This window comes from Danio aesculapii, chromosome 22, assembly GCF_903798145.1.
Source record: "Danio aesculapii chromosome 22, fDanAes4.1, whole genome shotgun sequence".
NCBI lineage: Eukaryota > Metazoa > Chordata > Actinopteri > Cypriniformes > Danionidae > Danio > Danio aesculapii.
This window is the reverse complement of record NC_079456.1, coordinates 22761726-22777891: the sequence shown is the minus strand read 5'-3', so window position 1 is coordinate 22777891 and position 16166 is coordinate 22761726. Positions and strand designations below refer to the sequence as shown.

Genomic DNA, 16166 nt, shown 5'->3' with positions numbered 1-16166 from the left:
GGGTGTTATTGACCCGTTTGTTGACTTGTGTAACCTTAGCTCAGATAATAAAAGACTACAAAGAATGACTACATACACACATTTTAGACCATGATAGCAATATTTTTAATTGTATGTAGCGCTGGGGCTTTAAAATATGTTTTTTTGATGCCACCAGACTAGTTCAAATGAAATGCAAGCGGTTGTTTTGGTCAAACAGAGTGTGGTCGGCTTTTAAGTTCCATAAAAGCTTTTCTATTGATTCATTTTGGCCCATTGGGAAGGGTAGAGATAATGAATTGGCAATAATGGTATTTTCTCATCTGTTGAATGCATTCTTGTATGATAATGCATTGGTTGCTGAAAACCAACTGAGGGTGGTTTAATATTATCATCACTTATTTATTGTGAAATCAATGCAGAAAAAAAACTTGGAATTGAGTGAACTTACATCTCGTTTTCTTTGTTTTTATACTTAAGCTTTATTGATTTTTGGCAAAATGATGACTATAAAGAGAGCATAAAATGCTAATTGCATACATATAATTATTCAGTAATTAATAGCATTAATTTTAATTCAATAATTTTTCATGCTATTTTGTATAAACAGAGAAGAAAGCTTCTCAAAGATTTGTTTTTTGTATTCTTGTTATTTGTATTATAAGAATCTTCCATTTCTCCAACTTGCGTTATTATATTAAAACATTCGCTTTGGTTGCAGGTGTAACACGGGGAGTGACAGAGACAACTAAGTTTAGGATCCACGTGCAGGTTTATTCAAACTCAGGGAGGCAATGGTCAACACAGATGCAAACAGATGTATAAAGACAGTCCAGAATTGTAGTCAAAAGTGTCAGGCGAGAGGTCGGAAGGCAGGCGGCAGACAGGGATAACTAGGTAAACAAGGCTAGGGTAAACACACAGAGAAACAAGACTAAGGAAACGCGTTGTAATGTCACTTTACAGTTAAACAAGACTCTGCAAAGGCAGGGAGTGTGTGTGTTGTTTAAATAGTGTGTGTAATCAGTCTCTGACAATCCACAGCTGGTGCAAGTGTAATCAGTGAAAATAAGGAAGCATGTGTGTTTGTGGAACGGAGTGCATGTATGAAAATGTAGTCCATGAATGGCGGATTTGTAGTCCATAGGTTATTGTGAGGGTGAGTGCTTACCAGCGACCTCTGGTGGTTAGAGATCGCTGGTAATCATGACAGCAGGGTCTATTTTTATACAATTTTTGCATAACAATAATAATACCAATATGTTCCCAATTGGTCTGGGCGATGTCGACCAATTTGGCATCGTACGATGTCTAATGTGAAACATCGCGATGGACGATGGCATCATCGTCGTAGGAAGCAGTGAATTAATTATTTTTTAATTATTATTTAATTCATAACTAATTAATTATTTGTAGCCTACCATTTTAACAACCTAACCCGCATGGTCTTTGTTTTACCCATAACCAAATCATAAATGAATAAAGATAAGTTACACAAATTACCACCTGTAAGACGTATTAGTGTAAATGGGGCCTAAGTGTGTATTTTTTCGCTAGCGGGTTGCTACTGCAACGGGGGCCGGGCAGAGGATTGCAATGCCGGCTCAGCATCGTGATGTCTATCGGCCATCGATGATGGATGATTAGGGTTGGGCCGATAGACGATGCCATCGTCCATCGCCGATGGCCGATATACACCACGATGCTGAGGCGGCATCGCAATCTTCTGCCCTGCCCCCGTCGCAAATCCGCTCACAGAATTTTGGTGGCAGAATTGATTAACTTAACCAAATGTACCAATGACTTAAGGTGATACTGCATTTTTTGTGAATATTTTGCATTTAAATGCCAATTTGTGCATACAAATTGTCATTATCCTTAGTTTGTATTGTAATATGCCAATTTTGTATCATCCAATATTACTAATCTATATTTTTTTCCATTCAAATAATTGTAAATAAATAAATAAAAGCATTAAAACGATAATGATAAACAATTAGCTTGGAAGATATTTGTTTTTAAATGCTACAATTGATTTGGCATCACAGCATTATAATGTACTGTATATAAAATGGCTTGTTTAAAGGGATAGTTCACCCAAAATACATATTTATTCACTTTCTATTCACCTTCAAGTGATTCCAACCCTTTGTGAGTGTCTTTATTTTGTTGAACACTAAAGAAGATATTTTTAAGAAATCTGAAAACATGTAACCATTCATTGACTACTGTGGAAGTCAATAGTTACAGATTTCCAGCTTTCTTCAAAATATCTTCCCTTTTTGTTCAACAGAATAAAGAAAGTCAAACAGACTTGGAACAATTAAAGAGGTTGAGTAAATGATGACAAGCGTTTCAGTTTCTATCCCATTTAAGATTCTATATTTATATATTTTTCAATTGATTTGCTATGATTATTTAAAAGCATGTTAAAACAAAATCCATTGTTCACATTTTTGCTTGCTTTATCGCGACTATCCACCGTACAGTTCAGGCCTGCAGCAGAAAGCACCTGTGTAGTTTCTCTTCTGTGTTTCTTCATGTGTCTTTGATGAGGCAGCGAGGAGCTCCTGGGTACAAACATACAGCGGGGAATCGATCAGCCTCCCCACTGTTGCCATGGCAACCGCGGCCCAGCTCCACACACTCATATTTTTGACTTATGTTGTCTACGCCTTGTGGCTCTGAGACCATCAGCAAAATGTTTCATCTGTCAATTCTGAAATTTTGGCTGAAGTGTTTTATCAGTCTTATGTTAAGAAAACATCCAACATGCAATTTTAAGTATTACTTTTGTCACACTTTATCAATTTGTGCCTGCAGGTTTCAGCTACATTGCATATTTTTGAAATATGTTATCTCAATTTTTTATCTCCAATTCAGCATCACATACACCAAACTACAGTTTCATTCAAATCTGTATTCTTAAAGGTTGTAATTGCTCATACATATTGTTATTATGAAGTATTAGTTAGTTTTTACCCTGTTCACCTGCAGTGACTATATAAACTGACATGTTTTTTAACACAACATTCTACTTGGTAGGCTTCAAAATGATGTTGGTAATTACTTTAACTGCATTGGCTTGGTTCATGTCTTACCTATAGCAACATTATCAATTTGTATCAGTTAATGAAGAGGCATCATATTGATCAAAAGTACATTTTTGGATACCACAAGGCACAGATCTTGGTCCCTTACTTTTCTGTGGATTTTTCTTTTCTTTTCTTCATCTACACTCACCGGCCACTTTATTAGGAACACCTTACTAGTACCGGGTAGGACCCCCTTTTGCCTTAAGAACAGCCTTAATCCTTCATGCCATAGATTCAACAAGGTACTGGAAATATTTCTCAGAGATTTTGGTCCATACTGACATGACAGCATCACACAGTTGCTGCAGATTTGTCGGCTGCACATCCATGATGCGAATCTCCCATTTTATCACATCCCAGAGGTGCTCTATTGGATTGAGATGTGGTGACTGTCGAGGCCATTTGAGTACAGTGAACTCATTGTCATGTTCAAGAAACCAGTCTGAGATGATTCACGCTTTATGACATGGTGTGTTATCCTGCTGGAAGTAGCCATCAGAAGATAAAGGGAAGCAACAATACTTAGGTAGGCTTTGGCCTTGACACGATGCTCAATTGGTACTAATGGACCCAAAGTGTGCCAAGAAAATATCCCTCACACCATTACACCACCACCACCAGCCTGAACTATTAATACAATGCAGGATAGATACATGCTTTCAAGTTGTTGGCGCCACATTCTGACCCTACCATCCGAATGTTGCAGCAGAAATCAAGACTCATCTGACCAGGCAACGTTTTTCCAATCTTCTATTTTCCAATTTTAGTGAGTCTGTGCGAGCCTCAGTTGACAGGAGTGGCACCTGGTGTGGTCTTCTGCTGCTGTAGCTCATCCACCTCAAGGTTCAACATGTTGTGTATTTAAAGATGCTCTTCTGCATACCTCGGTTGTATCGAGTGGTTATTTATGTAACTGATGCCTTTCTATCAGCTGAACCAGTCTGGCCATTTTCTGACCTCTGGCATCAACAAGGTATTTGCCCTCACAGAACTGCGCTCACTGGATATTTTCTCTTTTTCTGACCATTTTCTGTAAACCCTAGAGATAATTGTTCATGAAAATCCCAGTAGATCAGCAGTTTCTGAAATACTCAGACCAGAAAGTCTGGCACCAACAACCATGCCACGTTCAAAGTCACTTAAATCACCTTTCTTCCCTATTCTGATGCTCGGTTTGAGGTGCAGCAAATAGTCTTGACCATGTCCGCAGGCCTAAATGCATTGAGTTGCTGCCATGTGATTGGCTGATTAGAAATTTGCGTTAACGAGCAGTTGGACAGTTGTACCTAATAAAGTGGCCGGTGATTGCATGTTAAACTGATTTGGCACAATCTACATGGTAAAAAGTGCCATAGAACAAAAGATTGAATTTGTTTTCCATTTACACATCATCTACATCATCTTTGTTTTGTTCGTGCGGTGTGTTTCAAATCTGTTATGCTATAACCACAATCATATTAAACGCAGAAAATTGAAAGCATGGGCAGGTGATCAGGATGTGTAAGGACGCAGGCGCTCTCCCAAAATCTCACCCATCTCCATAAATAGCTGAACATCTCCATGGATACGGTGACCTCATTCACGTTTATGAACTCATTTAGTGATGATGATGATATTTTGGATTTTGTGGATGTGTGGTAGAAGCTGTCTTGCTTCTTTTAAGGGCTTTCTCCTTTCCTTCATCTCCATGAGTGTGGGTAAATTAGTCTTGCACAGAAGATCGGGAAATACCGAGCTGAGTTATGGCTATATTTAGCTGTTCCAAAGATGAAAAGTACTTTGATCTGTGAAATTCAAAGAAAAAGCTTGCAGCTTCAGCTGTCTATTGTGATATAATGGATTGAAGATGTCTTAATATGTGTAGAAGGTAATCTTATTCAGTCGCAACCTGATGATTTTTGTCAAATGTATGATAATTTTTAATTATAAGATTACACAAGATGATGTACACTAGTAACACATGACAAAAATTCTGAAGAAAACTAATTTCAATATGCAACTTAAAACAGTACAGAATTATTTAACAAAGTGCTGATCAATAATTCAGTCAATAAATAATTTTACATTATCAGTATTCAATTATTAAAATTATATATTACATACTCCAGATTAACAAAACAAAGAATACACTAAACTATAAAATGATGTGAAATTTTTGACATTATTATTTAATAAAAAGATAATTATGTTTACGCTATGGCCAATTGTAGATATAATTGATATTACAATTATATAGTGCTGTGGCGAGAAATGGTTTGAGAAATAAAATTCTACATCAATTCTGAAATTTTTCAAATGCATCATTGTTCTCTTCTGAATTGATTCTGTGGATAGTTTTGAACAGCAGAGTGCTCTAGGCTAGTTTTGAACAGCAGAAAGTGCTCTCGGCTAGTTTTGAACAGCAGAGTGCTCTGGGCTAGTTTTGAACAGCAGAGTGCTCTAGGCTAGTTTTGAACAGCAGAGAGTGCTCTAGGCTAGTTTTGAACAGCAGAGAGTGCTCTAGGCTAGTTTTGAACAGCAGAGAGTGCTCTAGGCTAGTTTTGAACAGCAGAGAGTGCTCTAGGCTAGTTTTGAACAGCAGAAAGTGCTCTCGGCTAGTTTTGAACAGCAGAGTGCTCTGGGCTAGTTTTGAACAGCAGAGTGCTCTAGGCTAGTTTTGAACAGCAGAGAGTGCTCTAGGCTAGTTTTGAACAGCAGAGAGTGCTCTAGGCTAGTTTTGAACAGCAGAGAGTGCTCTAGGCTAGTTTTGAACAGCAGAGACTGCTCTCGGATAGTTTTGAACAGCAGGTGGAGCTCTAAGCTAGTTTTAAGCAGCAGACAGTGCTCAAGGCTAGTTTTGAACAGCAGATGGTGCTCTATGCTAATTTTGAACAGCAGCTGGCTCTTTAAAAGCTAGTTTCGAACAGAAGATATCGCTCTAGGCTAGTTTTGAACAGCAAGTGGCTCTTTTAAAGCTAGTTTCGAACAGAAATATCGCTCTAGGCTAGTTTTGAACAGCAAATGGTGCTCTAGGCTAGATTTGAACAGCAGACAGTGCTCCGAGCTGGTTTTGAACAGCAGTTGGCTCTCTAAGCTAGTTTCAAACAGCAGAGAGTGTTCTAGGCTAGTTTTAAACAGCGTATAGCATTCTAGGCTAGTTTTGAACAGCAAATGTCACTCAATGCTAATTTTAAACAGCAGATGGCTTCTAGACTAGTTTTGAACTGCACATGATGCTTAAGGCTAGTTTTGGACAGCAGATGGTGCTCTAAGCTAGTTTTGAACAGTAGATAACATTCTAGGCTAGCTTTAAACACCAGAAAGCGCTCTAGACTAGTTTTAAACAGCATGTAATACTCTAAATTAGTTTTGAACCGCAGATGGTTTTCTAAGATAGTTTTGACCAGCAGATAGCACTCTAGGCTTGTTTTGAACAACAGGTGGTTCTCTGTGCTAGTTTTAATCAGCAGTTGGCTCTCTAAGCTAGTTTTGGACGGCAGATGGAGGTCTAGGCTAGTTTTGAAGAGCAGATGGCACTCTGGACTAGTTTTTAACAGCAAATGGATCTTTAAGCTTGTTTTGAACAGCAGATGGTGCTATAAGCTACTTTTGAACAACAGATGGCGCTCTAAGCTAGTTTCAAACAGCAGATTGCTCTCTAAAATTGGTTTAAACAGCAAATTGCGATGTAGACTAGTTTTTAACAGCAGATGGCGTTCTAAGCTAGCTCTGAACAGCAGATGGCACTCTAGGCTAGTTTTTAACAGCAAATGGCGCTTAAAGCTTGTTTTGAACAGCAGATGGTACTGTAAGCTACTTTTGAACAGCAGATGGTGCTCTAATCTAGTTTCGAACAGCAGGTGGCCCTCAAAGCTAGTTTCAAACAGCAGATGGCTCTCTAAACTAGTTTTGAATGTCAGATAGCACTCTAGGCTAGTTTTAAACAGCAGATGGCTCTCTAAGCTAGTTTTGAACAGCAGATAGCATTGTAGTCCAGTTTTAAACAGCAGATAGCGTTCTAGGCTTATTAGTTTATTTATTTTTATACTCATAATTGTTATTTCTGAAATGTGTACATTATCATGTTATCATAGTAAAATGGAATATTACAGTTAAAGTGTGAATTATGTAGGTTTGGAAAAACCAAAACCAAAGCATTGTTTGAAAATCATGTGATTTTGGAATGCTGACTGGTGGGACTTATAAATATGATCGTATTAGTGTTTTTAGGTTGAAATAACAGCACTGATAAGTCAATAATTAATTTTACATTATGTCAGTATCCAACTATTTAAATTATTATGACATACTCCAGATTAACAAAACAAAGAATCCACTAAACTCTAAAATGATGTGAATTTGTGACATTTTTTTTGTTCAATAAATGGATAATTTTGTTTATGGTATAGCCAATAGTAGATATAATCAATACTGCAATGATATAGAGCTGTGGCGAGAAGTAGTTTGAGAAATAAATCCTGCATCAGTTCTGATATTTTCAAAATGCATCATTGTTTTCTTTTGAATCGATTCAGTGCATAGTTTTGAACAGCAGAGTGCTCTAGGCTAGTTTTAATCAGCAGTTGGCTCTTTAAGCTTGTTTTGAACAGCAGATGGCTCTCTAAGCTAGTTTTGAACAGCAGATGGTGCTCTACGCTAGTTTCGAACAGCAGGTTGCAATTTTATGGCCCGTTTCCACTGAGAGGTACAATATGGGTTGGTACGGGTCACCTTTATCAAGCTTGCGTTTCCACTGCCAAAAGGGTACCCTTTTGGTGGGCGTGGTGTACGACAGAAACTTCAGACGATGTCATTTTACTCAAGAAAATGTCACAGTAACGCAGAACGGGTCATTCACATATCATATGAAAATAGCTTCTCACAAAACAGATGCCTTATACACATAAATAATTGTGTATAAATGTCCATTACTAACCTTTCTATGAACATGATTTAATTATAGCTGCAGATCAATGACAGTGCGAAATAGCCTACTGTAATGTCTGCAATTATAAGAAATAAATTATAAATGTGACATATATGAACACATATAGACAACACTTACAGTCTCCGATATGTTGTCAATTACAGAAAAACTACACACAGCATACATTTAGTCCTTATTTGGGTTCAAAAACAACACAAAATACAGCCCACAGTCAGTGCAAACCATGTTTTAGGTTGCAGAAGCATCGTTTGCTGCTGTTTTTCCAGCTTGTTCTTTTTTTTTTTTTTTGCGCTTCAGTGTCACGTTTGTCCCTTTCTGAAAGGATCTAATATCAGATGCTCTTCAAACGATCACACGCACTTTATTAATATGAGCTTCTGATGACACAAGATGACGACAAGGTTTGTTTAAGCTCGGGTCGACCATGGCTTTTTATCATATGTATAAATTATTACGGTGTAATGTTTTCATTCTCATGCTTCTGCGAGTGACGTATCTCTGTAAACCAATATCGTTCAGCTGCGCGTCTAGCTCCGCCTTATGGTACCCTTTAGGCCTGTTGGGACCCGTTGCAAAGGGTGACCAAAAAGTGGTATGGTACGGTTCGCTTTTAGGTACCCTTTGACAGTGGAACCGGCCATGATAGCGTACGGAAACGTACCGTACCACTTAGTGGAAACGGGCCATAAAAGCTAGTTTTGAACGGAAGAGATCGCTCTAGGCTAGTTTTGAACAGAAGGTGGCTTAATATGTATTTTATACAGTAGATGGCCCTCTAGACTACTTTGGAACAGCAGTTGGCTCTCTAAGCTACCTTTGAACAACAGATGGGGCTCTCGGCTAGTTTTTAACTGTACACTTGATTGCTCATAAGGAAGAGTGCTTGTGCATTTGAGTCATGTGAGTTTGTCACAAAATTTATGTAAACAAAGCTCATAAAGAACACTCTTGTAAATCGCCTAAACCTTAATTAATGACTATTTTAACTTCAAGTGGTAAATTACGAACTGAGTATAGCTGTTTGTAAAGCATACAGCGCCATCTGCTGTTAAAAACTAAGCTCTGAATTGAGTCAAGAGAGAATTTCGATGCATTTAGAAAATCTGAGAATCGATTTCTTAAACAGTTTTTCATAAACAATCTTCTTTAAATGAATAAAAAACAAGGTAAAACAAACTAAAACTGTCAATCAAATTGTGGTTGTGTCACCTCACAGACAGTGTTCCTGAAGAGCTGAACGAGCCCTTCTACAAGGACCAGTATGAGCAGGAGCACCTGAAGCCTCCGGTGGCTGATCTGCTGCTGTCAGCAGAGCTCTACTGCAGAGCTGGAAGTCTGATCCTGAAGAGTGACGCTGTCAAACCTCTGCTGGGCCACGACGCCGTCATCCAGGCTCTGGCGCAGAAGGGCCTGTATGTCACCGACCAGGAGAGACTGGTGACTGAGAGAGACCTGCAGAAGAAACCCATTCAGATGGTGAGAGGACCTCTGTTTGTGCATTTTATTTACACCGACTTGTGGGATAATGTTTGGATATGATCAGGCTTTTAATCATCCAGTTAAAGGGATAGTTCACCCAGAAAAATAAACTTACCTCACTATTTATTCACACTCAAGTGGTTCGAAACTGTCATGAATTTCTTTCTTCTGTTGAACACAAAAGAAGATATTTTGAAGAATGTTGGAAAAAACATTCATCCTTATTAGAAACAAAAAATACTTTAGTAATCAATGGCTGTTTTTTCCAATATTCTTCAGAATATTATCCTTTGTGTTCAACAGAAGAAAAAAACATTACATTACAAACATTACAAAATTATGACTGAATTTTAATTTTTGGGTGAACTATCCCTTTAAGGCCACTTTTAGAAATTTGCTGTGTCTGAATAACTATTAACTAATAACTATTTCAGATAAAACCAAAGAGCTGTCGGTCTGAAATGGCTCATAAAAGCAGATAAACTCATAAAAGCTCATAAAAGCTGATAAACGTTTAAGCCAAAAGTCCCATCTCTTATGGTATTTGCTGTTCATAATAATACTATTAATGACATACAAATTCTGGCTCATACCAATAAATCAATTATTACTTACGAATAAATTAAAGATAGGGCAACACAGTGGCGCAGTAGGTAGTCCTGTCACCTCACAGCAAGAAGGTCGCTGTTTCGAGTCTCGGCTGGGTCAGTTGGCGTTTCTGTGTGGAGTTTGCATGTTCTCTCTGCGTTCGCGTGGGTGTGCTCCAGGTTCCCCCACAGTCCAAAGACATGCGGTACAGGTGAATTGGGTAAGCTAAATTGTCCAGAGTGTATGAGTGTGAATGAGTGTGTATGGATATTTCCCAGAGATGGGTTGCAGCTGAAAGGGCATCCGCTGCGTAAAACATATGCTGGATGAGTTGGCGGTTCATCCCACTGTGGCGACCCCAGATTAATAAAGGCACTAAGCCGAAAAGACAATGAATTAAATTAAAGATATTAAAACCAATTTTATCCAAGTTTCAAATAAAATCCATCATTTTAAATGCAAAAGATTTGTATTTTTTTAAAAACGTAGTTCCAGAAAACTAAGCAAGTAATCCTATTATAAAATTATAAAATAAGTAAGCATTTATTGGTTGGTTGCGATATGGCAGCCACTATATCGTGTTTCGCTTTAATATTCATTCCTTCATTTTTCTTCGGCTTAGTCTTTGATTTATCAGAGATTGCCACAGCGGAATGAACCACCAACTATTCCTCCATATATATATATATATATATATATATATATATATATATATATATATATATATATATATATATATATATATATATATATATATATATATATATATATTTATATATGCAACCCAGTACTGGGAAACACCCATACACTCTTGCATTCACGCACATACACTACGGCCAATTTATTTCATCCAATTCATCTATAGCTCATGTCTTTGGAAACTCTACACAGAAACGCCAACTGGCCCAGCTGGGACTGGAACCATCGACCTTCTTGTTGTGAAGCGACAGTGCTAACCACTGAACCACCGTGCTGCCTTTAGTTTAATATTACTTTATGTTTTTGTTTACTTTTGATTATTAGTATTTTTGCTATACAGCTTAATTTTCATTTCAGTTTTAATAATACTATTAGTAATTCAACCTTTTTTTGGCTAATTCAATAAATTTATTTCTGCTACTCCCCAAGAAAACATCAGCTCCAAGCTTCCGTCCAGTATTTTACTTCTGCATTACTAACATAAATCATTTTTAACAGTTACAGCATGAGCAATAAACGATAAAAAATATGACAACTAGGCATGATCAATTGTGCATACGCAAACATCGCATTACGTTAAAAGTCCCAGGATCCCACATCTCATAACTCTCTCAGTTTTATATCCTGTATCTTGTCACATTTGTTTAACTGGAGATGCATTTCAGCCTCATAGCGTCTGCTTTAAAGATATAAAGGGTGCCGTTGTTGTGTGAGTGACTTCCTGTTGATATTTAATTACCGCGCCGCTGTTTGCTGTGCCTCTGGCTTCCTCAGCCTCAACCAAACACATATCATCGCTAACAATCTGCTCTTGCTGCGTGAAGAACAATTTTGCATAGTGCCAATAATGATATAGTTACTATATCCCATGCTCCCCACGACAAATTGATTATTCTCATTACACTAAATGATCATGTCGCGCTGCTGGTGGCTGTGTCTTTACAGTTTAAAGTAGTTTCTGCATGTATCTGATAGTGTGCATTGATTCAGGCCTGAATGGCTTGATCTTCACAAACCAATGAACGGTTCAGCATCTTGAACTCTGAGGCCACAAATCCTCTTTAGCGCCAGAAAGCTGTCCATCTGTCTGCTCTTCTACAACAGTAAACTGCCTCAATGCTAGAACCCTCAGTCTACCACTTTTACTTGGTTTTGTGGCAATTAGGTTTTGAGAAAATACTGCAGCCTTTAATCACATAATTTAAGTGATTATTTAAAAACTTTGACTTAGACTGGGCGATATTGCAAAAAAAAACATCACGATATCATGTTTCATGTCATTCAATATTGATAATTGTAGATTTTTTTTTTTTTACAATACATTTAGGAATATTAGTTTTTTATCCACTTTTTTATTTTACATAACTAGGACAAATTGTTTTAATAGTCAAAAACAAAAATATTTTAACAAAATATCTGATCTCTTTATTATAAAATTAACATAATAATGATACTAGGGATGCTCATTTCGGTTAATTTTTGTCAACCGACAACCGCCGCTCGTTAACCGAATATTAACTGGCCAGATTATTATTTATTATTATTTCTATTTTAAGTCTATTTTGTGTCTGACACATTAAATATTGTATTTTAAAAGACTGATTTATTTTAACATGTGAACAACAGCATACAGAACAACAGAGTAAACTCAATAAATAAAAACTAATAAGAAAGTCCTGCCCTAGATAATTTTCACTTAAATGACAAGTTTAGATTACATAACGAAAACACTGACTGAATCCTTTTTAAGAATCGCCATATGCTGTTTGTCCAATCATATGTTTTTTTCAAATAAATATAGCAGGCTACCTCAAATCGATGCTCCATGAAAAATAGGCTTTTAATCAATGGAAACCCTGCCTGTGCTTTCATTTGTTCGAAGAATGAAAAAGACGCGACTGACGTAACATGCTTTTTCTGCTCAGATTTTTTTCAACTGCGAGCACACAGCGCACAACGGCAAAAACGCGAGGCGCAGGGCTCAGCTTTGTAAACCATTTAAAAGATGTCTCTCTCAACGCAAAAAGCAAGTTCGGTGTGATCGACCCCTTATGCAGCCAAACTTTAAAAATACATATAAATATGTTTTTATATCATTTAACTGATAACATTAATCAGTTAAATACCCATTCTTTAACAGTTAATCAGTTATTATGAGCATCCCTAAATGATACAGTAAACTTTAAACTCTGTCAACAACACAAGTTATGATAATCAAATCTGAGCTAATGCTAAAGTAAAAGGAACCAGCCATCATTAATCAAATACATACTAAACAATACAAATTGTGAAGTTGAATGACAAAATTACCCACTATGCTAAAAAATCTTTCAGATGGGGAGCTAGTGGTTGGGGTGCACAAAAAAAGAAACCAAAAAGCCAATCGGGCGACATCCTCAAATCCTTTTTTATTTACAGTCTCCTCACTGCTGCTAGCCACCGCACTCATTTTCACATCTGTTGTTATTCTGACCAGTGACATGCATGTGCTCGTGGATTCCTTCACCATTTTCAATATGCTTTGTGCTCGCGTTCCCATGGCGTCTCTCGTAACTAGGCGACCATCAAGCGTTTTCTCAGAGGATGACAAACTCTGATACAAGTTTATGGAGAAAAGTAAAAAGCTCTGCAGTGTTTGGGTACGCTGTGTTTGTCTGAGGTAATTAGTCTACCATTATTACTGAAATGTGTATATTCCATACAAAGTGTGAAGCAGATTGGTTAGTTCTACTTGCATGAATCGCGCTTTGCTCGCGGCATTCAGAAAAGTTCAGATGTTTTCAAGTAGGTGCGGCTGGAAAATGTGTTCATGTACACGCGGCTTGCACAACATGTGCACGTCGCTCCCACCTCTATTGGAAATGACAAACTTACACCCTAAGCTTATTGGCATTGCTTCCAAGATGCGCGCTCAGCAGCTACATTTTAATAAAACTATAGCGCTTCATAATAAAATTGCACACCAAACTTTTTTTTGACAATGGTGTTTGGTCATTAAATATTGATTAAAAAATCACTAAAAGCTGTCAAAAGTACAGGTTTTTAGCAAATAATTCCGAAGTTAGAACTCCATATTATGTCACGGCTTTGGCGTTTGACTTTTGGTGTTGATGCTGGATCTATAGTTGGGCCTGTATTGTTGTTTAAAGAAACACTCCTGTTTAAAAAAGGCTCATCTTAGAATGATCCTAAATTTAAACAGTTGAATTACACAATTTTTTATCCATTTAGCCAATTTAGAGGTCTGACAGGTGCACTTTTAGCTTAGCTTAGCATAAGTCATTGAATCAGATTATCCGTTAGCATTTTGCTCAAAAATTACGTTTTTAAGTAGCAGATTTATATAATTTTCTCAAATAAGGTCCAACTCTTCTGTAGTTACGTTGTGTACAAAGACTGATGTAAAATGAAAAGTTGAATTTTCTAGTCTGATATAGTTAGGAACTATACTCTTATTCTGGCGTAATAATCAAGGAACTTTACTGCCGTACCATGGCAGCAGCAGGTGAAATAAAACTACACAGTGCCTGAAAATAGTCCTCAGATAAGTAAACATAAAAATATCTTGTTTTGCTTATATTAATATTACTTTATGTTTTTGTTTACTTTTGTTTATTAGTATTTTACTATACAGCTTATTTTATTTTAGTTTTAACAACAATATTAGTAATTCAACCTTTTGTGGCTAATTTTTTTTTTCAGTTTTCATCCGGTATTTAACTTTTGCATTATTAACAAAAACATCAATCATTTTCAACAGTTACAACATGAGCAATAAATAATAAAAATATGAGAAATAGGCATGAACAATTGTGTTTACTCTAACATCACATTAAGTTAAAAGTCCCCACATCTCATAATTCTCTCAGTTTCTAGTCTGATATGGTTAGGAACTATACTCTCATTCTGGCGTAATAATCAAGGAACTTTGCTGCCGTACCATGGCTATTGGATGCTGATTATTATTGATGATTTCTTTCATTGATCCATTCCATCCTAAAAGGTGACATTTTGATCTAGTCAACTTTGCCTGTCTTCTTTGTTGTGGATAAAGGTGACAGGACTCCTGCTGTTTTTTCAGAAACTTCCTTACGCATTAATAAGGTTTGACTGCACCAACCGAATGACTGCTGCGGTTTACCATCAATAATTCAGCATGGTTGCTATTTTTGATGTGCAAGAGGCAAAACCTGTCAAAATTTGGGGATCAGAGTTGCATCTGCTTGTGCTTCTTGACATTAATAAAGGGTTTTATCATACACCCTTATGAAAAGTTCAATTTTGAGGGTTCAAAACAGATGGTTTTGCCCTCCTGAGTTATATAAACGAGCAGCATTTTTGATAGATCACTCTTAAAGGGATAGTTCTCCAAAAAATATACTGTTAATTTACTCAGATATGTACGGTTAAGGTTTAAGGGACTTTTTTTTTCTTAAATTCAATACAACAGTAATCTTTTTCCATTTTTAGCTGGAACCTTTGCCCTGATATCCATATAAATAAAGTAAAGTCAAGTTAAGCTTTATTGTCATGTGTAGACATACATTGGAATGAAATGTCGTGTCTCGCAGGACCACGGTGCTACATAAAAAAACATAATCATAAATATGAGCACAACACTGGACAGCTATTTTATACCTATACATAGCTAACATACCAGAGCAAAAATCTAGCTATTCTAACTACTAACTATACATATACCATAAGCATACCTGCCAACACTCACGTTTTTCCATGTAGTCTCCTGTATTTCAGACCCATCTCCCGCCCACCTCCTGTATTGTTCTGTCTCCCGGAAAACTCCCGGAATATATCTGTTTAAAACCTTTAACATAACTTGCATACACCGAACTACACAGTTTTATTCATATCTGTATACTGAAGGTTTTACTTAAGGATCTTTTCATACATTATATACCTTATATACATATTCTTTTCTTTAATTTATCGAGTCCCCTCAAAAAATCTCCTCAGTAAAACCTTGTAATATGTCAGAAACATCCAGTGCTCAGATTTTTGAGCTAGAAATGTATTCAAATTAGTGCATATTTCATTAAATAATGTCTCGTATATATATTTAAACACAACAAAAAAAAAATACAAAAAGTTTTTTATTTTTAATGTGATCACTGTCACACAATCAACTGTATAATATGATGTTAAATAATTTTTTTTACCCTATTCAACAGGCATTTAATGTATGTAAATGAGGTCTATTATGATTGGACGGGGATAAATATTTGAAATATTGTAAAAGGTTTTTACTGTACTGTTTTTACTGATGCAGGTTCCCAAGGTGCATATGGTAATTGGGTTTTCCCTGCTTTTCCACTTTTTGACATTGTTATTAAATAAGAGGACATTTCTTTGAAAGATTATAGACATGAAATGTATATTTA

The 16166-nt window shown here is 36.7% G+C and overlaps 1 protein-coding gene across 4 annotated transcripts in view; it reads left to right on the top strand.

The window, feature by feature from the left end:
• Positions 1-16166, top strand: part of camsap2a (calmodulin regulated spectrin-associated protein family, member 2a) — a 70894-nt gene that overhangs the window by 2581 nt on the left and 52147 nt on the right. For all 4 annotated transcript variants that reach the window (XM_056447398.1, XM_056447397.1, XM_056447396.1 and 1 more), the window contains exon 2: positions 9218-9477. In XM_056447398.1, the coding sequence (XP_056303373.1) occupies positions 9218-9477 (260 nt within the window). The remainder of the gene's footprint in view (positions 1-9217; positions 9478-16166) is intronic.